We start from the raw sequence: 27,549 nt of genomic DNA on the forward strand, positions 1-27,549 counted from the left end.
TTGACACCTTGGCTCCTGCAAGGTTTTGTCATGTGAAGTCTTCTAAAGTATTTTTTTTTTAAAGCTGGAATATGTAAACATTAGTTGTATAAACTATGTTTTTTTTTCAATGCAGATATACTTAGAATTTTATTTGTTTTACTTTTTATATTTGTTTATATTATTTGCGTGATGTTCTTGTTAAAAAATACTAAAATGTATTCATTTATACTCGCAATAACATTTAATACTATAACACTTACACTAGTTTTGATCATTTAAAATACATTTCAAGTGCTCGTGACTCGAGAAAAACACCTTTTTGTTTATTCTTCACTGTCCTTTGTTTTAATATTTTTTAATTATTGTGCTAATGTTTAGTTTTCATTCTTGGTTACAATAATTGTACTTGAAAATATAGGGACTATGATCCGCTTTATCAAATTTTATTATATTGTTTTTAATGATTCGATGAGAAACTAAAATAAAAGTCAACCTGGAAAAACAAGAACTAGATATTGGGGGATTCAAGGCGACTCTCTGTCGCCCCCTGCGGCCACTCTGCTCGCTGCACCTGCTCGATGGCCGCGCTGAAGAAGCTGCTCTGGTCCACTCTGGTGGTCATGGTTGCGGTTTTTATCGGACACAGGTTCCTCAAACTCAAGTGAGTCTTTTCCCAGTTTTCTCTTAAACCTTAGCTTGTGTTTCCGGTGTTTAGATCCACACTCGCGGAAACGGGCTCCTTGTTTTTAGCTGAAATGCTAACATCGTTAAATAAAATAAAATCATGTATTGATCGATACGTTCGATCAGCTCAAGGATTTGCAACTTTTATGAGTGACTTTTGTTCTTCTGTCTCCAGGGAAATGGCTCTGATCTCAAGACAAGTGACCAACAAACACCTCAAGTGCAGACACTTGGATAAAATTAGTGAGTTTTTCACAAAGTTTTTCAAACAAATTCTCTAGTTTTTGAATGAAAACAGTGAAAAATAAACGATCACGTGAGAATAATCGCTACATATGATCAGGGAGAGTAAAGTCCAGGCTCAGACTCACTGGGTCGAATGTCATGAACATGTTTACAGCGTTAAAAGTTCATTTAATGTTGAATATTTGACATATATTTAGACATTTAATCTCATTATGTGTGTGGTTTGTTCAGAATATGGATCCGAGGACATCACCATCATGAGGGACGGGATGGCTTTCATCAGCTCAGTAGGTTATTGGACTGTATTGATCTTTAATATGCATGTCTGTCATTGGTTCTCTGACCACGTCACATCTGTCACTCAGGGGCTGAAGTATCCGGGCCTGCCCTGGTTCTCGGAGGAACCCGGCAAGATCTTCGCCATGGACCTGCTGCACCCGAGACCGACCCCGGTGGAGATGAAGATCACAGGAGAGCTGGACCTGAAGTCCTTCAACCCTCACGGGATCAGCGTTTACGTCGATGAAAAAGGTGAACGTGAGATTTAACGTGAACCTCGAGGATTCTCTTCTTGAAGATACAAATCATTTTTTTCACCCAACAAAACTTAAATAACGTGTTTGGGGTTCTGGGTTACCATCTGGATCCAGGGATCTTTTGAAGGGAGCGAAAGCTTCTTGCTTGTTTTGTGTTGTGTTGGAGCTACGACGCATAGTTGAGATTTTTCATTGACAAGATTAAATTGATCAAAGAGAAAATCTCTCCCCCTTTATGTTGGAACACTGACCATGTCTCCACCTTGTGGTCCTCCTTCAACGTTGCAACTCTGGCTGATATTTCAGTACTGTGTGAACAAGATAAAACCCTCCTCTTGCTCGTCCGGTTTCCTTCCTTGCAGACTCTTTATCAAAGTATTTGATGTAATTGGCCCCTGGGTTACCAAAATTGGTGAACCTCTCTCTTTCCACGGGGGTTTTTCCCAATGCATTTAAACATGCCATTGTGGAGCCTCTGCTCAAAAAGCCAGGCTTAGACCCGACTTACCTCAGTAATTTCAGGCCTATTTCTAAGCTCATGGTTCATGGTCAGACCTTCCATCAGTGATCTGATCCAGACTTACACCCCAGCTCGGGTTCTTAGGTCTGAGGATCAGAATCTACTGATGGTTCCTGAACTTCCGGACCAGAGGAGAGAAATCCTTCCAGACTGTTGCTCCTAAGCTTTGGAACCATCTCTGTGTTTGATGATCTACTGACTCCTTCAAGAAACATCTGTGTTTGATGATCTACTGACTCCTTCAAGAAACATCTGTGTTTGATGATCTACTGACTCCTTCAAGAAACATCTGTGTTTGATGATCTACTGACTCCTTCAAGAAACATCTGTGTTTGATGATCTACTGACTCCTTCAAGAAACATCTGTGGTTGATGATCTACTGACTCCTTCAAGAAACATCTGTGTTTGATGATCTACTGACTCCTTCAAGAAACATCTGTGTTTGATGATCTACTGACTCCTTCAAGAAACATCTGTGTTTGATGATCTACTGACTCCTTCAAGAAACATCTCTGTGTTTGATGATCTACTGACTCCTTCAAGAAACATCTGTTTGATGATCTACTGACTCCTTCAAGAAACATCTGTGTTTGATGATCTACTGACTCCTTCAAGAAACATCTGTGGTTGATGATCTACTGACTCCTTCAAGAAACATCTGTGTTTGATGATCTACTGACTCCTTCAAGAAACATCTGTGTTTGATGATCTACTGACTCCTTCAAGAAACATCTGTGTTTGATGATCTACTGACTCCTTCAAGAAACATCTGTGTTTGATGATCTACTGACTCCTTCTAGAAACATCTTAAGACACTTTGATTTGAGCTTTTTCTTAATTATCTTGCTGTTGCTGTGTTTGTCTCCATGTTGTCTTGACTTTTAAAGTTTTTAAATTTGTTTGTATTTTTAACTGTGTATTGTTTTTGATTGTTTGTTGTTTATTCAAAAAGAATTTCCAGGAAACCTTGATATTAGGAAGAGAAACTGCTGGTGTTTCTGATCCAACAAATACTTTCGTCATACGAGCGAATTCTGCTGCACCTTTTGAGCTTTTATTGGTATTTCAAATGCTAAAAAAGTATCAACTGTATTCATGAAATGAAGGTAAAATGAATGAGTGATTGAAAGAACATTGTTAATCTTAGTTAATTCATCGTTATTATTGAGCAACAGTCAGTGAAAACAGGAGTTTGAGTATATATATATATTTATTTTTAATTTTTTATTGGGTATTGTTTTGATTGTTCAAGTGCTTTGTGACCCTGGTCTGGAAAATCGCTCTATAAATAATACTTCCTTACTTTCATATGAATTATTTTAAAGTTACTAACGTTCCTTCTGTTGCAGACGACTCCGTCTACCTGTTCGCCGTCAACCATCCTGAGCACCGGAGCCAGATCGAGGTCTTCCGTCTGGTGGAGGACGACACCCTCTTGCACCTGCGGACCGTGACCCACCCTTCGCTCCACAGGTGAGCACGCACGTGCACGTGCACTCGCTCGTCTTCCAACACTTGTGCCGTCGCAGCGTCAACGACGTGGTGGCGCTGGGCGTGGACAGCTTCTACGCCACCAACGATCACTCCTCGCCCGTCAAGGCGCTCCACTACCTGTCCCTCCTCCTGGGTCTGGGCCGCTGCGACGTGGTCTACTACAGTCCCGCCGAGGTCCGGGTGGCGGCGGCCGGGATCCTCTCGGCGAACGGCATCAACGTTTCCCCCGACAGAAGGTGAGGTCGTCGGTGAGTGTGAGGAACCGTGTTGTGAACTCTTGACCTGCAGGTACGTTTACGTGTCGGACATCTTGGATCATGACGTGGACGTGTTCGAGAGGAAGGAAGGAGAACATCTGCAGTTCGTCAAGGTACGACTCCTGTTGTCACTGATCGTTGCTCAATAATAACGATGAATTAACTAAGATTAACAATGTTCTTTCAATCACTCGTTGATTTTACCTTCATTTCATGAATATAGTTGATACTTTTTTAGCATTTGAAATACCAATAAAAGATCAAAGGTGCAGCAGAACTCACTCGTATGACAAAAGTATTCATTGGATCAGAAACACCAGCAGTTTCTCTTCCTAATAGCAAGGTTTCCTGGAAATTGTATTTGAATAAACAACAAACAATACACAGTTAAAAATACAAACAAATTAAAAAACTTAAAAAAGTCAAGACAACATGGAGACAAACACAGCAACGGCAAGATAATTAAGAAAACGCTCAAATCAAAGTGTCTTGAGATGTTTCTTGAAGGAGTCAGTAGATCATCAAACACAGATGTTTCTTGAAGGAGTCAGTAGATCATCAAACACAGATGTTTCTTGAAGGAGTCAGTAGATCATCAAACACAGATGTTTCTTGAAGGAGTCAGTAGATCATCAAACACAGATGTTTCTTGAAGGAGTCAGTAGATCATCAAACACAGACGTTTCTTGAAGGAGTCAGTAGATCATCAAACACAGATGTTTCTTGAAGGAGTCAGTAGATCATCAAACACAGAGATGTTTCTTGAAGGAGTCAGTAGATCATCAAACACAGATGTTTCTGGAAGGAGTCAGTAGATCATCAAACACAGATGTTTCTTGAAGGAGTCAGTAGATCATCAAACACAGATGTTTCTTGAAGGAGTCAGTAGATCATCAAACACAGATGTTTCTTGAAGGAGTCAGTAGATCATCATGTAGATTCTGATCCACAGACCTCAGAGCCAGAGCTGGGGTGTAAGTCTGGATCAGATCACTGATGGAAGGTCTGACCATGAATAGATCTGAAAGCAAGAACTAAGAGTTTTAAGGATCAGGGAAATGTGAGTTCTTCTACTAGAGCGGCTCAGAATTCTCGCTGCAGAAACAGAAATGTAACCTTTTTTTCTACTCCTTCTTTGAGGTCTCGCTACTTGCTGGTCGACAAAAAGAGACTTGATGTAAAAAAAAAAAATACAAAGTAAATAACAAATACCAGTACAAAAAAAGCCTCAAGGGTCACAGAGGGATTACAGGCATTATTAATCGAGCCAAGATACAATGATTCAACAACTATTCCGAGTTGAATTTCTCTGAATATATATATTTTTATTTCAAGTATTTCTGTTTGTAACCTTTCTTCATTTCATAAACGTATTTGTTTGTCGATGTTGAATCATATCTTGGCTCGATTAATGATGCCTGTTTTTGACCATTTATCTCAATTAAAGCCTGGAAACTAAAGTGTCCTTTTTTTATTTATATCCCTCGATTTTTAAAAAATATATATATATTTGTATGTAGTTTCAAAATGAAACCTTCAATATTTTTAATTCATGGACTATTGAATTCAATATAAAAATGTTGGTATAAAAGTGTCACCAGACAAAACCAACAGAGCACCGAGCTAAACTGCGTTTCCATCTTGTCATGTGATCATCACATGATTGGCTATTGTCTGGTGGTATTATTTATACATGTTTAACAATTTTATATTGAATTTTAAAAGACTACAAATAAGAAAATATTGAATTTTGGAAAAGTTATTTAAGATTTTCTTTAATATGTATATCAAACTCTACGTGTAAAATAATATATATTTATTAAATAAATAAAAATCAAATCTTTCAATATACAATTAATTTAATTTAATCTTCAACAGAACTAAAAAAAATGCTTAAAATAAGTTTCATCTTAAAAATATATATATTTGTATGTATTTTGGGGGGGATTTCTGTACGAACAAACACTTCTTTACAAATTTCCTTTGATCTTGTGAGGTCAAAGGGCAGAGGTCAGATGTAACCAGACGGTTCATGAACAGAAACTTTCCAAATATCAACGTGATCGAGATAATGACGCGTCTGTACAGAAAAGTTATTATGGTATGTTTTAATCACAGTGTTGCCGCTCTGACAGTGTTTCCGTCTTTCCTTTTCCCGTCCACCAGTCCGTGAACGTGGGCTCCCTGTGCGACAACATCGAGGTGGACCACAAGACCGGGGACGTCTGGCTGGGGTGTCACCCCAACGGAGGCAAGCTGCAGCCGTACGACCCCGAGGACCCTCCTGGATCAGAGGTGCGTTCGTTTGTTTTCTTCAGCGACTCTCACTTGTTTCACGCGACACTCTCGCCCCGGTCAGGTGGTCCGGGTGCAGGGGATCCTCTCCCAGAATCCTCAGGTGACGCAGGTGTACATGGACGACGGCGGCGAGCTCGTGGGCTCCTCGGTCGCTGCTGCCTTTGAAGGAAAACTGCTCATCGGTTCAGTTTTCCATAAAGCCCTTTACTGTGACCTCAAATAAAGATCAGATCGTTTTCAGACACGGTTCCTCTGTTTTCACTTCATCGAGCGACGGGTTTTCCTCGTCCGGGGTCAGCGTCTCTTGCTCGGGGACTTTGGAGATGGTGAAGCGAGATCCTGCGGCGTCGCCCGGATCCACGGGTTCCTCCTGTGATGTTTCTCTGCTCGGCACGGTGAAGGTGATGCCGTCCTTCGGTTCGAAAACGTCGCCATTTTGGCCGACATCGTCCGGCTGAGCCGGGTCCGTCTCGGGGACGGACTCGTCGTTTTTGGTGGTCTTGGGGTTGATGAAGACCTCGCTGATGCTGAGCCTGCGTCTGTGTCGCGGCGACTGCTCCAGGGTCTGGATGTTGGTTCCCAAGATGTCGCTGCAGCTCTTGGAGCGGTTGATGCTCTCCTTGCTCTGCCGCCGCCTGGCCGGGCCCGCGATCCCGCTGATGATGGTGTTGTAGTCGTCGTCGTCCTTGTCCGAGAGGTACTTGAAGATGTCCACGATGGTGGGCTTGGTGTCGGGGGTCTCCTCTTTGGCGTCGGGCTCCTGGTCGAAGTAGGGCCTGTGTCTCCGTCTTCTCCGCAGGACCTCGTGAGCCTTCACCACCATGTGGACGTTCCAGCTGAAGAACAGGGACAACCAGGCCAGGCCCATGTAGATCCAGATCTCGGCCAGAACCCGGTACAGTGTTGGGTACTCTATGTCCGGGTTCACGCCTGAAAACACATTTCACTTTGGTATCACAGTTTTTATCCCAAAGTTAACTTTCTAAAGTAAATCTGACCTTTGATTTAATGTGTCCTGAGTTATTTTTAATTTATAATCCATGAACCGACAATGAAAATCACCCGGAGTCAAGTCCAGTACATCCCTGTGATGTCACTGAAACAAACAGTGTCTTTGTAACATTCAAAGCACGATATTCTTAGTTATTTTTTAATGGAACTTTACTATTGAAGTATTTCAGCGTCATCTTCATAGTATTGAATATTTGAATTTAACATTTGAAATGTTGACATTTTCAATTTTGTATTGAAATTGTTTTAAACATTGAATTAATTGTTATTGATAGGAAATAATTTATATGTTCAAAGGTTGTCCTTTCGAAATAAATGAATTCGATCATTTGTATATTTAAAGATCAAATGTGTTTGTTCTTATTAAGTTAATTAAATTAAAAATTAAAAAACAAAAAGTTTTTACAGATGGAGTTTGATATTGTAATTCTAACAATTCAAAATGAAACCTTCAATATTTTTAATTCATGGATATTGAATTCAATATAAAAATGTTGGTATAAAAGTGTCACCAGACAAAACCAACAGAGCACCGAGCTAAACTGCGTTTCCATCTTGTCATGTGATCATCACATGATTGGCTATTGTCTGGTGGTATTATTTATACATGTTTAACAATTTTATATTGAATTTTAAAAGACTACAAATAAGAAAATATTGAATTTTGGAAAAGTTATTTAAGATTTTCTTTAATATGTATATCAAACTCTATGTGTAAAATAATATATATTTATTAAATTAAAAAAAAATCTAATCTTTCAATATACAATTAATTTAATTTAATCTTCAACAGAACTAAAAAAAAATGCTTAAAATAAGTTTCATTTGATGACACTGATGAACTTCCATACTTTCCAGAAATCTAGACATAGACACAAAAATAACTAGTTCCTAACTGTAGCCATTAACTCACCTATTCAAAGTGAAATGCATCTCACGCTTGTATTTTAACGTAGTTTCAACATCTGCTCCCTGAACCGCTGTAAGACGACGCACCTGCGACGTAGTCTCCGAAGCCGACGGTGGTCAGCGTGATGAAGGAGAAGTAAAGTCCTTCCAGGTAACTCCATCCTTCCATCTTCATGAGGACCAGGGGAGGCAGCAGCAGGTGCATGAACAGACCCCACAGCAGGAACAGAGCGATGCAGGTCACCTGCACCTTTTTCTGGGTGAAAAATCAACACAATCGAGATCAGTTCGTTCAGGTCAAGGAGGAGGTTCTTGGGGTTTCGTCTCCTCACCACGGAAACTCCTCGGCGGATCAGGACTCCGGAGAGCCGCTTGGTCCTGTCTCCGAAGAAGGAGCCCAGCTCGCTGATCCACACCAGGCACAGCGGGATCCCACACAGGCCGTACAGGATGCAGAACCCTCGCCCGCCCTTCGTCTTGGGGGCCACATTCCCGTACCCTGAGGGAAACACACAAGATCAGGCCGATGTTGCCGGGTCAGACTAGAGGACTCTGAGGAACATCTAGAAACCAAGGCTCGTATTAAAGGAGACGAACGGGTCGTTTAGAACGATTCTTGTCGCAGGAACTTTAGGTTTTGGGGCTTTTTTGACAGACTTTCATTGTCAAAACCTTCATGATGTCGTCAGAAATAATTATACAATCTCTTGAATATGTGTTATTTGTTTAACTTTTGCAAGAAGAATGACCTTCAATACCCAACTGAGAAGGTCTTAAGGACGGGGTTGAAGGTTCTACAGGAGGAGGATGAGGAGGTGGAAGACAACACTAGATCATTTAAACCAGGGGGGTCCCCTCTCTTTATTGTACCCCCGACCGCTTTTATAAGGATTTTATTCATGGACTAATTTTCAGACAGAAAAAAGTAAAGACACAATAGAAGGACCTGCAAAAAACTACATTAAAGTGCATGAAAAAAACACTGAATCAGCAAGAATAGACTAGTTACGAGATGTTTGTGTATTTGCATCTATGTATATTTCTTTGTATGCAGATGGTGTTGTTTTTGTGTGTCTTCTAGCTTTTAGAGACTTTGTGTCAACGTGTGAGTTTGTGTTTAAGCTTTACTTGTGTGTATATATATATATATATATATTTATGGAATGATGGAGTTTGTGTTTAAATCATTTTCACCAGTCAAGAGTCACAAGATGATGTTGTTTAATCGAAAATCAGTTTTGAAACGCCTTTTAGTCAGGAATAATAAATAGATTACGGCGACCTGAACAGCTCTCACAATGCTTTGCCGCCCAGTCAACCAATCACAGCTGTCCGTGACTTTAAAAAATAGAAACAGACGTGGAATTTAAATACAGTATTGTAGCGACTAATCAGCCGTCACTATATAGAGCGGTGTGTAGAAAGGCATCATGGGAGTTCACTGTTTTGTTGGCACCATAAGTAAGGAGTGGTAATTGGTGTCTCTTACTTCTGTGAGTTCTGTGTGTTGAAGTTTGTCTATAATGTTGTTCTTATAGCTTTTTACAATATATATTTAAATATGTAGTACTTCTGTACTTTATTATGATATCTGGAAATCTGTAATTAAGTAAATACTTGTGTAGAGAAATACATTTCTGAAAATAATGTATTATTTTGTTATTGTAATTTATTATATCATCAAAACTATATTCTTTTTTTTTAAAGTACAATACAGTAGAGTATCTTTATAATGTATATATATAAACATATCCTAGTTATAACCAAAAACACATGTCTTTACTTCTGTCATGTAAAGTAAATATTATGAACAAATGAGGAAGAAGATCCTGGACTGAGGAAGAAATAAAATACTTAAACTAATACTAAATAAACTTAAACTTCTGAATGTTATTTTAAGAAACTAAACATTTGATTTAGTATTTCTAGTTCTACTCCTAACTAAAAAATACAATAAATATATATGTATATATTCGCTCAAATACATTTGAGGCGTGAAAAATACTCAAAAAATGATAATATATGTAAAAGCAAAAGGAATTTTGATTATAAAACAACATAGAATGAGCCATTTATGTGAAAATAATCCATGATTGTACTTGTTATTGTTTATCTACTTTACATGGAGTTTTTGTTTCATGGCGTCCATATGGTGCGTTCACGAACCTATGGTGGTGACGATGGTGGCGGCGAAGATGACCGAGTTCCCCCAGTCCCAGCTCTTCTTGTGTCGCTCGCCGGTGATCGCCACACCTTGACCCGCGGCCTCGGACACCACCTGGACCAACAAACACACAAAAAAAGGTATTTTCAAAAAGTCTCACCTGGACGAACCCGAGCCGCGATCACAGACACACCTTTGTCCAAACAACACGTTCTCAGGTGAACGACTCTGGTTTACTGTCGTAAAACTTTCCATTTTATCTCTATTTTCAGACGTTTTTTCTGTTGACCTCTCACCTCCAGAATGTGCTCCAGGTCCTCCTTCGACAAACACCTATATCTCCTCAGAATGTTCTCCTTCTCCAGCTGATACTTCTCCCGCGCGGACTCCCAGTTGGGCTCCTCCAGGATCTGGAAGATCGCGGCCCCGATGGACAGATAGAAGATGATGCAGGAGGTCAAGAGCGGACCCTTGTCAGCCATATTCAAGTCATCACCTCCAACTACAGCCTGTCTGTCGTGTCTGTGCCTGTCTGTCCGCGCGCTTCCTGGTGGAAACACTCCCTCCACACACACACACACACACACACACACACGCCCTGAACACACACTCTTTTGAAATAAACTCACTCTTGGATCAAAGTAACTTCTCATTTAAAATTCAATTTATTTCGACTAAACATGAAAACTTTATGTTCACCTGGACGCTCACAGGTCGCTCACCTGCGTCACTCGCGTGAGACGCTAGAGGGCGTCACGGGCCCGACACCGAGCTCACACCCTCGTGCGTGTGTGGACACACACCCGAGTGTGAAAGTGTGTGACGGTTGCTCTTATCTGCGTGTGTGAGCGTCCAGAAGCGGAGGAGGCTCTGGGTGGAGTTTGACTGTTCGCTGTGATAATGTGTGTTTCCCTCCGAGAGCTCGTGCGTGTGGCGCCACTTTAGGGACACCCTGGAAAGACCTGCACAGAGAGTGGTCCCTTCACTGTATTCATGTGACACTTTATGAGGTCGAAGTGGTTTTGTTCATTATTATTTTTGTGTTTTTCTCTTTATTATTCATCAATAGTTTCTAAATATGTTTTTGGACTTCTGTCTATTGTGTCGTTTTAGTATCTGTTGCCCTTTGAAATGATTAAAGTGATACATTAAAACAAATATATATGTACTTTTGTATCAGATTTATCTAAAAATAAAGGTTTTATACCATAGAATTAAATATTAATGATAGCATATTAAGTATATTTTTTAAATATTGGCATGAAGAGGAAGTTTATTAGTGCCATCAGAAAATTGAATGGTTAAATTTAATATTTAAAATATTTAATTCAAAAGAGTACGACTTAAAAAAAAATGAATAATTGAAATTAAAATATAATAAATTCAACCTTTCACTATATGAAATATTAAAGTCAACCATTCAATATACTGATATACTTCCATAGAAGAGACACTTTATAAAATATATGGTCACTGAGGTAATTCATTTGGATTTACATTAAACTGAGGCCTCGTGTGTCTGCGCCATTTAGGTGTCAAAAATGCATTCAAAATAATTGAAGGCATTATATTAACATGTTTCAATGTCAAGTAATTAAATCTACACATTTTAACTCATGTTTATCAATGACATGGATGATTTCAAAATCCTCAGAAAGTCCAAATTGACCCAAAATATTTATTTAAAATGACAATATATTCCTAGATTTGTCACATCATTGGGAAATGTGTGTTGTGACAGCAGCAAGTTCACAGCAGGAAAATACATTTTTATAATTAATTTATTATTGTTATTATTTCTTACATTATCAAAACGATGCACGTACCTGGTCTGCGAAAGAAGCTCTACAAATAAAAAATAGTAGTAATTAAAGCATTTTCTTTCTCCTGAATCATGGGTGGACATGAGGTCCCTTCATTTTGTGACCCTAAGAGGTCAAAGAAAAGTTCTTCTTAGAAACTAACAATTTTATTTAGTGTATAGTAACTAAAACTAGTTTAAAAAAAAAGAGAAAATAATCTATATATTCTCTTAAATAATTTTGAGGGAGAAAAATATTCACAAATGCAATATATGTAGTAGGATTTTAGTTTTGGGCATTTTTATGACTATTTATTACCCCTCAAAATGATTTAATACGTATATATTTGTTCACTTTTTTAATTAAGATTCGAATACTAATAATACTAAATAAAATAATAATAATAATAATAAAAAACTAAATATTCTTCTTAGAATAGAGCTTTTTTATTTAGTATTACTAGTTTTATAATAAATATATATGTATATATCCACTTAAATAATGTTGAATAGTGAATTTAAAAGAAATACTTCGGAAAACGTGTTTTAAAGCCAGTTAAAATTGATTCAATAAAATAAAAAATAAAACACTTTTAAAAATAAAATTCAAAAAAATATTGCGCTTTAATTTTATTTTAATTGTAGAGTCTTTAGTTTCCCTTTTATATTCATGCGGATTTTTCATTATCTTTATGGCCCCAACATCAGTTCGTGTATATAATGTGGCCCCTAAAGAAACGTTATTACTCACCTTTAATCTGCCGAATAAGCAGCGCATGCGCACACGGTGAAGTCGCGTCTTAAAGTCATCTTAAAAACTAATACAAATGGGAAAAAAATTAAATATTACACACATTTGTATACTTAAACTGTATATTATAAAACTACACACGTTTTTCCTGTAACCACACGATTTAAAATGTTCTACCTGCATCTCAGGTAAATCAGAAACACGTCATCAATGAATAGGAAAACATGTTTAGTTCATTTATTTGAAAGAATTAAAACATTTATTTCGGCGACATGAGCTCCAGGCTTGAGCGCAGAAGTGCTGCGTCACCACACGTCAGTGACGTCACGCCCCTCGTTCAACCTGGTCGAGGAGAAACTTTTGCTCGCGCCAGGAAACAAACACCGGAAGAAACACAAGAAGAAGAAGAAGAAGAAGAAGAAGAAGATGGAGACTCGCCTCAGGTAAACGACCCGCGTTCATTCATGTCTTCTCTTCTCTTATGTCGTCTTTTATTCGTGTTCTCGCTCCAGACAGTTCGTTCAGAGGTCATGTTGAAAGAGGATTATAGCAAACAAGAGCAGCTTCGTCACATATAACATGCTAACATATAACATGCTAACATATAACACTGCTAACATGCTAACGTCATTCCTGTTGATAAAAGTCGTTTTTTCATAACACTTTGTTTTTGACGATTGTTTGGAGCAGTTGACAAGTTTGTGAAAGATAAAAGCATTTATTCAGCTTATTATTGTGTCATCGGTCAAGAGGTTACTTAACTAAATTAATTAATATTCAAGTAAATTACATTTTTAAACACCTATAGAAGTGCTAGTTGTTGTCACTGAACAGTCATTCTTTAATCCCTTAAAAAAAAAAAATCATGGCAAATGTCGCGACTTATTATTAAGTGATAAGTAATTCATTAATTTAATGATATTTCCTTTTTTTTCTTTGTCACAAACACCTTTTTTATCTCTGGACTATCTTCAACTCCTGCCATGAACCTGTTCTGGATGTTCCTGTGAGTATCATTTGAGTTTTTGAACAAATGCTGAATTCTTGTGCTTTTTTAGTCTAAATAAATGATAACAAGAGCTTTTTTTGTTGTTAAAAAACACTAAGTGATAAGAAAAAACATGTATCCCAGTTCAGTCATGAAAATAAACCTTTATAAATATATGTTTAGTCAAGAAATATCCATGTAGGAGTTAAATTCTAGTCTAAAAATACACAATTAATTTCCATGTATTTGTGTCTAGCGATGTTTTTTTTCTGGATTTTTGAATTTGAAAGTATCTTTTTTTTTGGGAGGGGTGATTGACAGCGGGACACATTTTTATCTCAGCACAACACATGGTGTCAGTCGGCTCTGCCTCGCCGCACTGACGTAGACATGACTTCTGTGGGATTCCCTACCAACACGTATGATCGTAGCATTACTAATGTGGCTACAAATGTTAACATTTATATTAAATACAGGGCAGAGTGATTGTCTTGGTTTGTGTTTGAGCGTAAAGAGAAAACGAACGAGTGTAAATGATGAATATTTGCAGTAGTTTCAATGGTACCAGGTGTGATGACCTGCTTACTACTCTTTAAAGAGCGACTTCACAGATGGTCGACTCCTGCAGAGGAGCTTAGACAACAATCCGTAAAGCTCAAGTTCAAGTACAAGTTATTTTAGTGTCAAATATACATGTATCAAGACATGCATCATAGATTAAATTCTATTCCTCTCAGACCCACGATACAAAACATGAAGTAGACGATTAAAGGACATTAAATAAGACATTCAGATAAATTAATAAATAAAAATAAATGTTCATAAATTCATATAAAAGGCTGGGTACATGTATACAAACTTGTAGTTTACTTGAATCAACACAACAGTACAACAGCTGATTGATCAATAAAAATTCGAGGATTATTGTAGGATTAAAGTTCTTATTGATGCGACGTTGAGTTTCCTCCACAAGGTGGCAGTGTTCATTTGTGTAATCTGATAGATTAACCGCTGCCTGTGGTTCGGTTCGTTTTTTGGCAGGATTTGAAACTCGGATTCTTTAATGTAAGTAATCCAGAGATTATTTACTGCGTTTAAAATGATGGATAGTAATGAGAGAAAAAAAAAGTTTCAACATAAAATCGATTCAGGCGCAACAGAATGGCTGCCTTGGTTATTTTGTGTGTTTATATTATTAATTCATTCATTTTCTTCCGCTTTATCACTTATGGGGGTCGCGAGGAGACTGGAGTCTACCCCAGTTTTATTGGGCGAGAGGCAGGGGACACCCTGGACAGGACTCAAGTCTGTCACAGGGCACACAAAGACAGACATCCGTTCACACACACACTCATACCTGAGGACAATTTCCCCTTTTATTCTTTTATTCTGTCCTGACACCACAAAATAAAAATCGCATGTCGTGTTTATACATTGACAATAAAGGTTTCTAATTCTGATAGAATCATAATTGTAAGGCTTTGCTTTGAATTATCATCATTACATGTTAGAATAATGTAACTGTTTTGGAAGTAAATGTGAGCCATTGGACTGTGATTGTGAATATTTTCCAACTCTAAACTTTTACTCCGTCTAGACCATAATATTTCAAGCAATGCTATTTGTTTGCTGGCCGTTGTTATGAATGTGATTTGTTCATTTTTGATTGGCTTTGACGTGTTTTTCTGTTTCCCCCTTGTCGTCTTACTTCAAATGTTCTTGAGATAACTTTGTTACTATTTAACACTTTAAATAAAATTGAATTGAACTGAATACATTCAGTCTAAAATTAAATGTGTAAAGAAAATGAATATAAAAACATATTCAGTATAAACAATTCAATGTAAAAAAAAAAGAAGAAAGAATTTGGTTAAAACAATCTGTAAAAACAGTGTAAACAAATCAACGTGACAGTTAAATGTAAATTTAGTCACTGTATGAAATTAGGAATTTCTTTTTTCTTCCCGTGTTGAGTGGGTTTACTCCGGGTACTCCGGTTTCCTCCCACAGTCCAAAAGCATACAGAGGTTGATTTGAACTTGTAAACTTGGAAATTGTCTGTAGGTATGAGTGTGTGTGTGAATGGTTGTTTGTCTTTGTCTGGCATCCTGTCCAGGGTGTCCCCTGCCTCTCACCCAATGAAACTGGGATACTGTCTCCACACGACTCCCACAAGGGATGATGCTGTAGAAAATGAATGAATGAATAATTGAATGTATGAAATTACAGTATGTGTAAAAAATATTCCGTCACGTGTGTTGATTCTCTTCTTTACATTGAATTTATTTACTTTTTTTAACGTACATTTTACTACCACATTTAAATATTTACACTGAATATTTTTTACGTTTGTGTATTGAAAAATGTATATAGAAGAACAATACTTTAAATCATGATTCATAAAGATTCCGTGTGAGAAGCGTGTGTTCAAAGAGCGATCGCACTCCTTCACTTCCACGGTCGCACGACAACATGTCTGCCGGTGGAAAACGTTGCCTCAGACGTTCCCGCTTCATCAATTCTTCATCACATAATGGCAAGTGGTAAATATTAATGCGCAGCTACTTTCTATCCCATTAGTGCTCCTGAGAGATCCCGAGGCACAAACACGACCTCCGTGCGATCCTCGACGCTCAAACATTTTTTAAATGTATTTTGTTTTCTAAGCCGTGGTTTTTTACGTAAGACGCGGGCAAGAGAACAGCGTGATGCCCAGCTGCAGAGTAGTGGAGCTGTACGTTATGTAATGACCCGGCGAGGGAGCCAGGCGGGGATAAAGATGTTCCAAACAAACATGACCTCCCTGCTCCCGTCGCTGGAGTCCAGCACTTGCTTTTTCGCCTCATATTCGGGCGAATGAGGAAGAGTTTTTTGTTTTGTTTGGGTGTGTCTGCTGTGTGAGTTCGTCGCCTCTGTGGTCTGTGGTTCCAGTCTGTTGTGGTCTCCGGGGAATGTGGGTCTGCATTAGTATTGCGTCTCTCCTCCCCTCTGGTCTCCCCTGTGTTCCCCTCCTGGGGTCCCAGAGCGACACCTGCTCCCGGCAGCGAGTCAAGACCACGCCTGAAGTCAGGTGTTTGTTTTTTTAAGCCGCCGTCCTCCCGAGATCCGGAGGATCCCTGCTTTTGTTAATGTGTAACCGTGACGTCAGCGCCGGTCAAAGTCCGAGGGCGAGCAAACATGATTGTCTTTGTTGTCGTCGGATTTATGACGGGATCTCAGCGGCGACTCTGATGCGACTTGTCTTCGTAAGACAAAGGTGATGGTGGCGAAGAGAATAATGAGCCCATCTAACCCCCCCCCCCCCCCTCCCCGCTGCCTGCCAGGCGTACGACCATAATGGGGTCAGGCAGATGGGTGGGGACCATGAAGACGACTTGTGTGTGTGTATGTATGTGTGTGTGTGTGTGTGTGTGTCAAATTAGACACAAGTGTGCGGCTTCGCTGCTTCATTGTGCTCACGATTCTTCACCAGTGATGAATTTTTGACATCATGGTGGTCAAAGTTTTTAAGAAAAGTCTTGTTTGTTCACACAATGATTGTTTTATTACATTTAGAAATATACAACTCAAATGTTTGCTCTTTACAGTCTTTAAAAATATTTGTATTTAACTAGTTTTATTTGCAGTCTTCAAATAAATGTATTTATAATATAACAAAATGCAAAATTGGTGAATCACACAGGAGCGACACTGAATTTATATATATATATTGTTTTTTATTATGACTACAATAAAAAGTACAAAATTATTTAAGCTTACTCACTTTTTGACGTGAAATTATGTTAAAAAATAACACAATTAAGAAAGAATTAAACATTATTTAAAGACGCATACACAAAGATTTGGATATGTTTTTTCATGGCTTGTTATTCTTTCTTTATTTCTTTTATTTAGGTCCTAATTGTGAGTTAATTCTTTTTAAACATTATTTCTCTACAATGGAAAAACAGGTGATTCATAAATTGTATCTAAACAGTTCATTGTTGAAGTTACTTCTTGTACGTCTCTTTCAATAACGTTGAATTCTTATGTTTAATTGTTTTTTTATTTTTTAACATCATTTTCCTTCAAAAAGAAAAAGAAAAAATTGTGGTTAAAAGTTACTTATATCTTTATTAATGTTAAATGATGTCCTAATTGTGTGTTTGCTTTATTAACATGAATTAAAGAGACGTTAGATGTTACTTTTACACTGAAGCATAAAGTTACTTTTGGAAAGAAAAATTATATTAAAAAGCAAACATACAATTAAGTCAACATTAAGTAATTAAACAAGTAATTTAAACGACACAATTAACAAAGTGTTTAGTTAAAATTCTTTAAATTTATATTTTTTCTCATTGAAAGGAAATTATATATATTTATAAATGACACAACGCAAAGTGTTTTGTTAAAACTCATTACATTTCTCGCTTTAAATTATTTTAAAATACAGAAAACAACATTTTAATTTCGATTATTGACAATAAAGCACTTAATTCAAAACTTTTTAATAATTTTCCAAAAAATTAGTGAAAAAAAGAAAGAAAAAAAATACAATTACAAAGAGTAAAGGTGAATTCCGTAATAAAACTATAATAACGAGCTGGAGTCCATGAACGTATAAGGGATAATATTTTATAAAATATATTTGATACATCTTTATTATTAACAGGAATCTACAATTAAATCCCTTTTTTTTATTATGAAAAGTGTTATATTTTAGTTTAATTTTCCTTTTGAATGGAATTTAAATGAAGATAAACACACAATTATAAAAGATTTAAAGATATAATCCATTAAAACATCCATTAAAACAACTTTCATGAGGACAATAGAAGGTGGTCTCTGCTCTGGCGCGGGTCAGCCTCGGTCTGCTCGGACCAGAGCGTCAGTCCCTCCTCGCTCTCCCGGGTCAGAGCGCCCGAGGCTCCGCCCCTTTACGAGCGTCGGACACCTCAGCTCAACAAAGCATGTGTGTCTCCTAACATTATTCCTGTGAACACGCGGATCCTTTCTAGGACTTTAAGTTTCCCCGAGATTCTTCCCACCATTGATGCTCCACCTCGAGTAGGTAAGCCCGGGTCACGGTCCGCGCGCACGAGCCCTCGCTTGTTTTCTTTTCGACATTCGGCGCCATTTTCATACCGGGATTGTTTAAATACCCCTGGCACGCTGGGACGACGCGCCGGGTCATCATGCTCGCTTTCTGTTTACAAAACTATTTTTTTTAAATGGAATCGACCAATATATATATTTATATTAAACAACATTCATATCCAAACGGTTGCAAAAAAAAACGTAATAAACAACGGATATTTTGATTAAAATAATAATAAAAAACTGCTTTAAAATGTTTCACATTTTATTATCACAAATTTTTACTATTTATTGAGAAAAATCTCATCTAAAAATCTTCCTCTGTCCCTTCTAAATATTTAATGTGTGTGTGTCTCATCGTGTTGAGCGTCAACACTGTTAGTTAGTGACGTTGTTCCACATTAAAGCAGCACATCTGCCCCCCTTTTTATTTCCGCCACAGAAACGACTCTCATCTTCTGCTCCAGCACACTTGCTTTTGACATCACGAGAAGAGTTAAAAATATCCATGTTTGCTGCAGGGTGGCATGAGATTGTGTGTGTGTGTGTGTGTGTGCACAACCTGTAATGCACTCATCCAATAAGCCATGCCCATCGATGATACTGCTGGATATATATAGTCTGCTAATCTTTCATCGGAGCGCCGCCGATCTCTAAATGTGTCTCGGGAAACTTTAAGAAAATGAGTTTTGAGACTCTCAAGTCCCCCTGCATCCATGGACGGACAATGAGATGCTGGAGGATGTTTTTTTGTCTCTTCAATGTGAGAGTGAGGTCATCGAGGTCCCAGAGGAGCTCGCCCGGTGCTAATCCTCTTTTCGGAGTTATGATGTATTTGTGCATTTAGACGACCCCTCGCACTCCTGTAAACAACACCCACGGAAACGAAACAAATTGTCGAGGCTCTTTTTAACATTTAAATAAGATTGTTGTGATTCGCGCTCGGATCCAACGAGGCGGCTCCGGCCGTGTTGTTTTTTTGGGCGTTTGAAATCAATGGAGCTACTTCCTTCTTTTCCCATGATGGTTCATGTTACAGCATCAGGAGCGCTGCCCATCTGTCCGTATTGATTTGGTTTAGAATTGAGCTCCGGCCAGATAGACTTACAGACAGGATTTGGTGGAAGTAAACCTTTGGAACCATTAACCTTTTTTTAAAAAAAAAAAGTGGGAGTCTCGATTGGCTCGAGAGGAACCTTGTGGTTTTTCTTTCATTTGCTGTGATTTACATTAAGACTCTTGATAAACCATCAGATTCGATGTATAGAAAAATAAATGACAAGATAATCATGTGTCAGCTTCGTGAAGATAGAATTAGCCATGGAATGATAAGTTGACTTCAGCCCCAAAAACATCAAAATATTCATTGAAATCTTGAATTTTGTCTTCGGTTTCTCCTCCGTCCTGCTTCGTGCTTCATCCTACTGTAACGTTTCACAAGCTTCCACTGAAACAGTGTGTGTCGCTCGCATCTCACCAGCGTTTAGACGCACAATATGTTTAATCTCCAGTCCAAGTGTTGGCCAAATAAACCATATGTGGCAAACGAGTGATCAAAGTGAAGGAGGAGAGTGAGCAAGAGATAGTGTACGTTGGCAGGTAGGTAGGTAGAGATAATCTTACTCGGTCACTTGGGGCCCGATTAACTCTAAACTCCTTCTAATTCTTTAAGCCTACTCTCAATGCTCAGGAACCATTTCTTTCTTTACGTCGAAGTCATTCCCTCTGTCGCCACTTTGCTGACACCGCTGAACCCACTTGACATATGTCGCCGGAGATTTCGCCGTCTTTCGTCCTGTCGTTATTATGTTTGTCGTTTACAGTCGTTAGGCAACAAGTTTCTCCTCTGCCAGCGATAATCTGAATTATTGCCATAAATTGTGTAATTGTAACTTATTTTTAGACTCATTATTTGTAACCCAGAACATCGATTTACCTACTTTCCTAAAGTCATTTAAGTGTTTTTAAAATTTAAAATTCAAAGTTCACTAATTTTCTACTCGCCCTCATGTGGACTAAGGGTTGGGATTATTTTCAGATCAATCGATTCTTTTTGCAGTTAAAGGCAAAAATGCATGTTGATTTGATTGTCGCAAACCATGCTCACTTTTCTTTGTCCAAAAACTTAACATAAAACACTTAAAAACATCCGAATACCCGCTCGAATGTAACCTCTTGTATTGAAGCCTCGACACAAGGATTTTTTTGTAGAAAAAAATTAAACAAGTTTATATTTTAAGCTAGTTTGTAGCAGACACTAAAAGGCTAACATGCTAATGGTGTAGCATGTTAGCCTTTCACAGAGCAGTGTAATTGCATTGCCGTGAAAACGGAATGGCGTCCTGTCGTGAGAGTCCGCAAATGCTTTATTTGAAAATATGTCTCAGTACATCGGGACATAATTGAATGCAACCGAACGCAACCGCCGTCTCCGACCCACTTCCGTGAAGCAGTTGAAAGCTAAAGTTGTATTAAGAAAATCAAGACGGTAAATATGGAAGTTAAAGTCAAAATGTTACTTAGTGTTGCTTTAAACGTGAACATTAAATCTGTTGTTTCACGGTGTTAAGGTGATGGTCGACGACCTGCTAAGATTGTGAAAGTGTGAGTCATTTTTTTCAGTGGTAAGAGTTGAATCTTATCCTGGTTCAACCTCAGCTCGGGGGTCCAGCAGCTCCTCTTCTCCGTGGCCTACTTCATCTATAATTTAGCTCATTAGAGACTTGAATCGTGTTTCATCGAGGGCAGCGATTTACCATCACTGTATCCTCACTGTACCATCAGTGCATCCTCACTGTACCCTTCATCGCCTCCTCCTGGCGGGACCCGGTGATTTGATAAGCCGGTGTCGTGTCAATCATTTAAGCAGGTCGAGCTCAGCTGGCTGAGAGCGGAGATGTTAGCGGAGCAACTCAAAATGGAGGAGGCAGCAGACATAAGCTCAGCTGGTCCATTAGAAGCATGTCTGCTTCCTGACAATCACAATTGAGATGACGGAGCATTAAAATACCCAGAGGAGCCCATGGGCAGTGATGCATACCACTGTGTGTGTGTGTGTGGTGACCCAGGGAATAGAACTATAGGGGGTCTTGTGGGGGGAAGGGAAGACCAGATTAGTTATAGAGTACGGCACAGTTATTGGTCACTGGACACAAACAATGGGGGGGCTAAAGAGGATTTGCTTGCGTACCCCTCCTCCGCCCCGGCTGTCCTGTACCGCCGCCGCCGCGATGCTATAGAGCACCGGGTTGTGCCCCCTTTTTGGGGCGACTCTGTACATCTGGAAGGTTGTCCTGCTGTCTGCCGGTCTACGCTAGCCCCCCATCCCCCCACGCTGCCAAAAGGAGGATGAGACTTGAACTACATATCGAGGAGGCGTCAATTAGAGCTCGCCCTGGTGGGGGGGGTGGGGGGGGGCATATCTGACTCGCTGTAAACAAAACAAAATTGATCGTCAAGTGAGCTGCTGCCATTGATACGCCCCAGCGCTCACCGTTATGTAATATTGACATCAGGTGATTGACTTTTCTAAAAATATCCAGCAAATCCCAGTGAAAAAAATCAGCCCAAACCTGCAATTATTAAAAAAGATGGTGAAACGCATCGCTATGGAAACGACATCTAAATGTAGTTCTTGTATTCGTCGGGTACATTTTTGGTCAATTATTTTCCTGCATTGACATAAAAAGCAGTAGCTATTATTTTCTCATTTTGAATCTTTAAGAGAACCTGAGTATGTTTGAGAAGTTCTTCTAGTGTTTTATCAGAAATCGAAACAATCAGTTGTACTGTACTGTTTACTGTAGTAGTAAAGTTGAAAAGTTTAATTTAAGTACTTTGGTTGCCATTTTATTTTGATCTTAATTTTTCTAAAATAAATGTACCTCTTGTGGTCATAAATTATGTACAATATATTATAATATTGACGTTTATAATGGAAAAAAGACGACAGTACACAGTTGTAAGAGTATATTCTGAATCCTCAAGAGTAGAATTTTGAAGCAGAATATATATTTTTGCTCAGGAAAAGGTTAAAATTGCATCATGGGAGGAGCATCTATTTCACTGCTAACCATCTCTGACACATTCTCTTAGAAGGATGAATAAAATGCATAAAATAACATACATTTTGCTCTCAGAGAATATCGTTTCATCACCAGAGGATCAACATGATTTAAGTCGGTCACGATTTAAAGTAATGCAAATGTAGAAAGTTTATTTTATTATCTGCGCAATCTTTTTAAAATCCAAAAAAAATTCAGTATAATTTCCCTTCATGGATGAGACAAGGCCCACTATTGTAGTTAATGATCGAATGAATACTCATAATGAATGTTATATCATAGAATGGATCCCAGATTCACACCCTCACTCTCGCTGACCTGCTTGTCGAGTCACGTGTGTCGTGTCCGGTCGTTGGAAGAGCTCGCCATGTGCTGTTTAGAACACATTATCGTCAAAGATCACAGATTGAAACATCAACATTTTTATCAGGTCATTTCCCCGTGTGAGAAGATGCCCGGGTCGTCCTGTACCCAGGTTCCGATGGTGGGCGTGCTTGGCAAAGACGGTCCATGTGGTGCTGTTGGCGACCCCCGGATTAGAATGCCCCCTTTGTGTCAGCAAGATTTAATGAGCCTGTGATGGTCAGCGTTGTGAGGAACCTCATGTAGACACAGACGCACATTGGGCGACAAGGAGGGCCATTGTGTGTGGAGGTGATGATGGTTTATTTATGTGTGAGTAATTGAGTTTAATCTCTGGGCGGCGGTTGGTTTATGTTCAAATTGGGTTACATTTTTGGAAAGACAAACTAGAACATTAATCAACATTGTTCTTCTTGACACATTTCTACATTTACACCGTCTCATTTGAGGATGAACCCCATCAATCAATGACATTATTATTTAAATACATTGTTAAGTTGTGGTTGCTCTGTGTGAACTTCAGCGAACATCACTTTCAGAGAATTCATGTCTTATCAGAAGATCTATCTAAAAGTTTTTTTTATCTTTCTCAAATAGTTAAGATTATTTGTCGTACAAACATACATTTTAAACACTTCTCTCTGGATTTAGAAAATTCCAACAGAACAAAATGAAGGTTTCAACTTTCAAGAGAACTGATGAAATATTATTTTGCACCTGAACCTGTAACTCACAAACAGAAACTAATATGGATCGTTTCATCTGAAAACATCTGAGCCAGAAGCAATGACGGAATAAAAGAGCAAAGACTTTAATAACCAAGCTTGGCATTGACGACCGTGAAAGCGGCCTGTTTGGAAACTTAAAAAAACTTATTGGACGTTGAAATATTTCACAGCTTTGGTCTCGCTTCAGTTTAAATGACATCCTCGAAAACACACAGAGATATTTGAAAACTATTTTGGTTCTTAATTTAACTAGAATCACATTAACTGGCATATATACAGTATATAATATTGTATCACGTCCAACACGTCATAAAGCCTCGGGTTAGTGTATCAAATTGTTATGGATCTGAAAAGTTAATGCTTGTAGAACATTTTAAAGTTGTCTTTGACTAGAAAGGTTTGGTTATAAATGTGTAAAAATGAAAGATTAACGCTGAGATAGTGTTGGTTGGTTTAAAATACGAGCGTGTGAGCTCAGTCATCCGGCAGGGACTCTGAGTAGAATGTTTAGTAGATCATTCAGAAGAGGAAACCTCTGGCTAAGAAACAGATTTGTATTGAATCTTGTTGAGGGGGAGACGCATTAAATGTTGACTTAATAAAGAAAGATGGTATATATTGAGGGTTAATTGTCCTCATGGATAAAAATCACAGTGATATTGTTATGGGTGCGATGGGAGTCGTAAAGTTCAGAGTCATGTTTGCGCCTCATTTAACATGATGATGTGAGAGAGTATATTATTCTTTATTATACTAATATAAATAAATCATAGCTTGGCTGATCCTTGGTTTCAGATTCATTCATTATTGTTTTATTATACATTGCTACTAATCAATTAGTTGTGTGTTTGTGGAAATTGTTACCTCACTTTTTTTTTCCCAGTCTGTCCTCAGATCAACTGACAATTGTTTGTTTCTCAATCTCAGCAGCGATGAACGTCAATGTCATTGACTTAGACAATCAATCAATTAATCAATCAATCAATCAAGTAGTTAGTAGTAGTAACTAGTTCATGTTATCCATCGTCAGAGTGGCCTTGTAATAAGATTTTGTTGATTAGTTTAGATGTTTAGTTTTTTAAAATGCAAGCAACTCGTCCGCAACTTTCTAATCTGGTTTGAGTTCTAAGTAAAGCTGTTCTCTGCTGCATGACACCGTGACCTTTCTCCATCCTTAACTTACTTCCGCTCTCCTTCCCAGTGGCAACCATGACAACAGAGGCGAGTGCAGTGAGCGAGGCAGACACTGAAGCCAAGCAGAAGGCGAGCGCTGCTGAACCCGAACCCGAGAACCAGCAGAATCCAGAGGCGGCGGCGTCCGAGCCAGAGGGCGAGCCGGTCCCTGAGAAGGAGGTCCCGGCGCCGGTCACCAAGCCCACCACCGTCGACGCGGCAACCTCCCCGGACGAGGAGCTCAAGCCCCGGACGCGCACGTCTGCAGGGAAAGGTCTATCCCGTCTCTTCTCCAACTTTCTAAAGCGGCGCTCCCAGTGCTCGGAAGGAGAAGGATTTGAGGTGGAGAAGGCGAAGGAGGAGAAGGCAGAAGAAGAAATAGGCGAAAGATCCGAAGAAGAGAAGGAAGAGACTGTAAAGGGTGAGAAGGAGGAGGAGAAGGATAAAACAGAGGAGGCACCTTCTGAGGAGAAAGACAAGACTGAGGAACATGTAGAGAAAAAAGAGGAGATAAAGAAAACTGAAGCAAAGGTTGAGAAAAAAGGAAGCAAGAAGAAAAAGAAAGACGCAAAGAAAAAAGCAGAAGAAAAGAAAACAGAGAAGGTAAAAGCTCCAGAGGAGAAAAAGGAGGAGGCTGAGGTGAAAAAGGAAGAAGGGGAAAAGGTAAAAGAAGAAGGGGAAAAGGTAAAAGAAGAAGGGGAAAAGGGAAAGGAAGAAGGGGAAAAGGGAAAGGAAGAAGGGGAAAAGGCAAAAGAAGAGGAAATAGAAGAAAAGGGTGAAGCTATTTCGGAGACAAAAGAGGAGGAGAAAACCAGTGAAGAGACAGAAAAGGAGGCCGGAGCTGCTACGAAGGAGCCTAAAGAAGAGGAGAAAGTTGACAAGAAGCTAGTGAAGAAAAAGGAAAAGGAGGAAAGGGAAAAGAAGAAAGAAGAGGAAAAGGCTAAAAAGAAAGCGGAAGAGGAAGAAAAACTAAGAAAAAAGGAAGAAGAAAAGGAAAAAAAGAAAGAAGAGGAAAAGGCACGGGAGGCAGAGAAGATAAAGAAAAGGGAAGAGGAAAAGGCACGGGAGGCAGAGAAGATAAAGAAAAGGGAAGAGGAAAAGGCTAAAAAGAAGGAGGAGGAAGACAAGGCAAAGGAGGAAAAGAAAAAAAAGGAAGATGAAAAATTAAAGGAGGCAAAACGGAAAGAAGAAGAGAAACTAAAGGAAGCAAAAAAGAAAGAAGAGAAATCCAAGGAAACAAAGAAGAAAGAAGAGGAGAAATCAAAGGATACGAAAAAAAAAGAGGAGGAGAAATCAAAGGATACAAAAAAGAAAGAGGAGGAGAAATCAAAGGATACAAAAAAGAAAGAGGAGGAGAAATCAAAGGATACGAAAAAGAAAGGGGAGGAGACGGAAAAGAAAGAAGAGGTAACGGAGACGAAGGAGGAGAAAGCTTCCGAAGCAAAGAAAGAAGAAAAGGAAACTGAATCAAAGAAAGAGGAAAAAGTAGCGGAGGGAAAGAAAAAAGAAGAAAAGGGGAAAAAGGAGCCAGAGAAGACGGAAGAAAAGCAAAAGGGTGGAAAGAAAAAGGATAAAAAGAACAAAGGGAAGAAGGAGGAGAAGCAAGCCAAGAGTTCAAGCCAGGAGCAGGTGAAGGCACCGATTGCTGCTCCAGAACCAGAACTCAAAACAGAACCAGAGACGGACCAGGTTCCTGATCAGCAGTCGACGAGCAGCGCAGACGCTCAGGTGAGTCCAACACTCGCTCCACCATTGTAGGAAAGAAAAGTTAAACTCTTCTCTCCCTCCAGAACGCCGCCGAGCAACAGAAGGAGGCGTCGGAGGAGAAGGATCCTGAAGCCATCGAGGAAGTGAAGGAAGAGGAGGAGTCGGGGGAAAAGGAGGAGGAGTCGGAGGAACAGGGGGAGGAGACAAAAGAGTCGGAGGAGGAGGAGAAAAAGTCAAAGCCCGCCAAGGCGGAGAAAAAGGTGGAGGAAAAAGGCTCCAAAAAGTTGCGAACCATGCAGTGCAAGGTCACCCTGCTGGACGACACCGTGTACGAGTGCGAGCTGGACGTAAGTCACCTGACGTCTCTGGACCAATGACGAGCCTCCGTCTGACCCTTCCATCTTTTCTCCAGAAACATGCGAAGGCTCAGGAGCTCTTCATCAGAGTGTGCGACCAGCTCAACCTGCTGGAGAAGGACTACTTCGGCCTGGCTCACTGGGACTCGCCCACCAGCAAGGTGAGGCGGAACCACCTTCTCCGGGACGTCACAGTTCCAGACTCCATCTTTTCTTGTCCGTTTTCAGACATGGCTGGATCCCGCCAAGGAGATCCGGAAACAGGTGCCCGGCGCCGTCTACGACCTCACCTTCAACATAAAGTTCTACCCCCCGGATCCATCTCAACTCACCGAGGACCTCACCAGGTGACGCGAATGAATGAGAATATGTGGGGATAACCAACGTATGTTTAAGTTCTTGTGGATGAGGTGTGAAAATGTAGTTGTTTTAGAGGA

General features: G+C 39.3%; 3 protein-coding genes across 5 annotated transcripts in view; 2 read left to right on the forward strand and 1 right to left on the reverse strand.

Annotated features, from left to right (window-relative positions):
* Positions 1 to 546: 546 nt before the first annotated feature.
* Positions 547 to 6,260, forward strand: LOC148062994 (serum paraoxonase/arylesterase 2-like). The gene is made up of 9 exons (XM_087813194.1): positions 547 to 643; positions 842 to 909; positions 1,144 to 1,199; positions 1,278 to 1,443; positions 3,319 to 3,442; positions 3,499 to 3,699; positions 3,752 to 3,833; positions 5,887 to 6,015; positions 6,080 to 6,260. The coding sequence occupies exons 1-9, from the start codon at positions 561 to 563 to the stop codon at positions 6,239 to 6,241; spliced, it is 1,071 nt and encodes a 356-aa protein (XP_087669320.1). The 5' UTR covers positions 547 to 560; the 3' UTR covers positions 6,242 to 6,260.
* Positions 6,245 to 10,731, reverse strand: LOC148062995 (potassium channel subfamily K member 5-like). The gene is made up of 5 exons (XM_087813192.1): positions 10,399 to 10,731; positions 10,105 to 10,216; positions 8,271 to 8,437; positions 8,026 to 8,194; positions 6,245 to 6,948 (listed from the first exon to the last, which is right to left on the reverse strand). Exons 1-5 carry the CDS (start codon positions 10,582 to 10,584, stop codon positions 6,245 to 6,247), a joined length of 1,338 nt encoding a protein of 445 aa, XP_087669318.1. The 5' UTR covers positions 10,585 to 10,731.
* A 2,345-nt stretch (positions 10,732 to 13,076) lies between these two features.
* LOC148062996 (uncharacterized) overlaps positions 13,077 to 27,549 on the forward strand; it is a 35,051-nt gene continuing 20,578 nt past the window's right edge. Inside the window, exons 1-5 of one of the 3 annotated variants that reach the window (XM_087812955.1) lie at positions 13,077 to 13,097; positions 25,078 to 26,777; positions 26,840 to 27,103; positions 27,169 to 27,273; positions 27,341 to 27,459. In XM_087812955.1, the coding sequence (XP_087669081.1) occupies positions 25,086 to 26,777; positions 26,840 to 27,103; positions 27,169 to 27,273; positions 27,341 to 27,459 (2,180 nt within the window). In that variant the 5' untranslated portion in view covers positions 13,077 to 13,097; positions 25,078 to 25,085. Of the gene's footprint in view, positions 13,098 to 18,604; positions 18,696 to 25,077; positions 26,778 to 26,839; positions 27,104 to 27,168; positions 27,274 to 27,340; positions 27,460 to 27,549 lie in introns of those variants that run through there. The other 2 variants (XM_087812953.1, XM_087812954.1) reach the window with 2 other exon arrangements.

The sequence above is a fragment of the Callionymus lyra genome, chromosome 17 (assembly GCF_982586985.1).
Source record: "Callionymus lyra chromosome 17, fCalLyr1.hap1.1, whole genome shotgun sequence".
NCBI classification, from domain to species: Eukaryota; Metazoa; Chordata; class Actinopteri; order Syngnathiformes; family Callionymidae; genus Callionymus; species Callionymus lyra.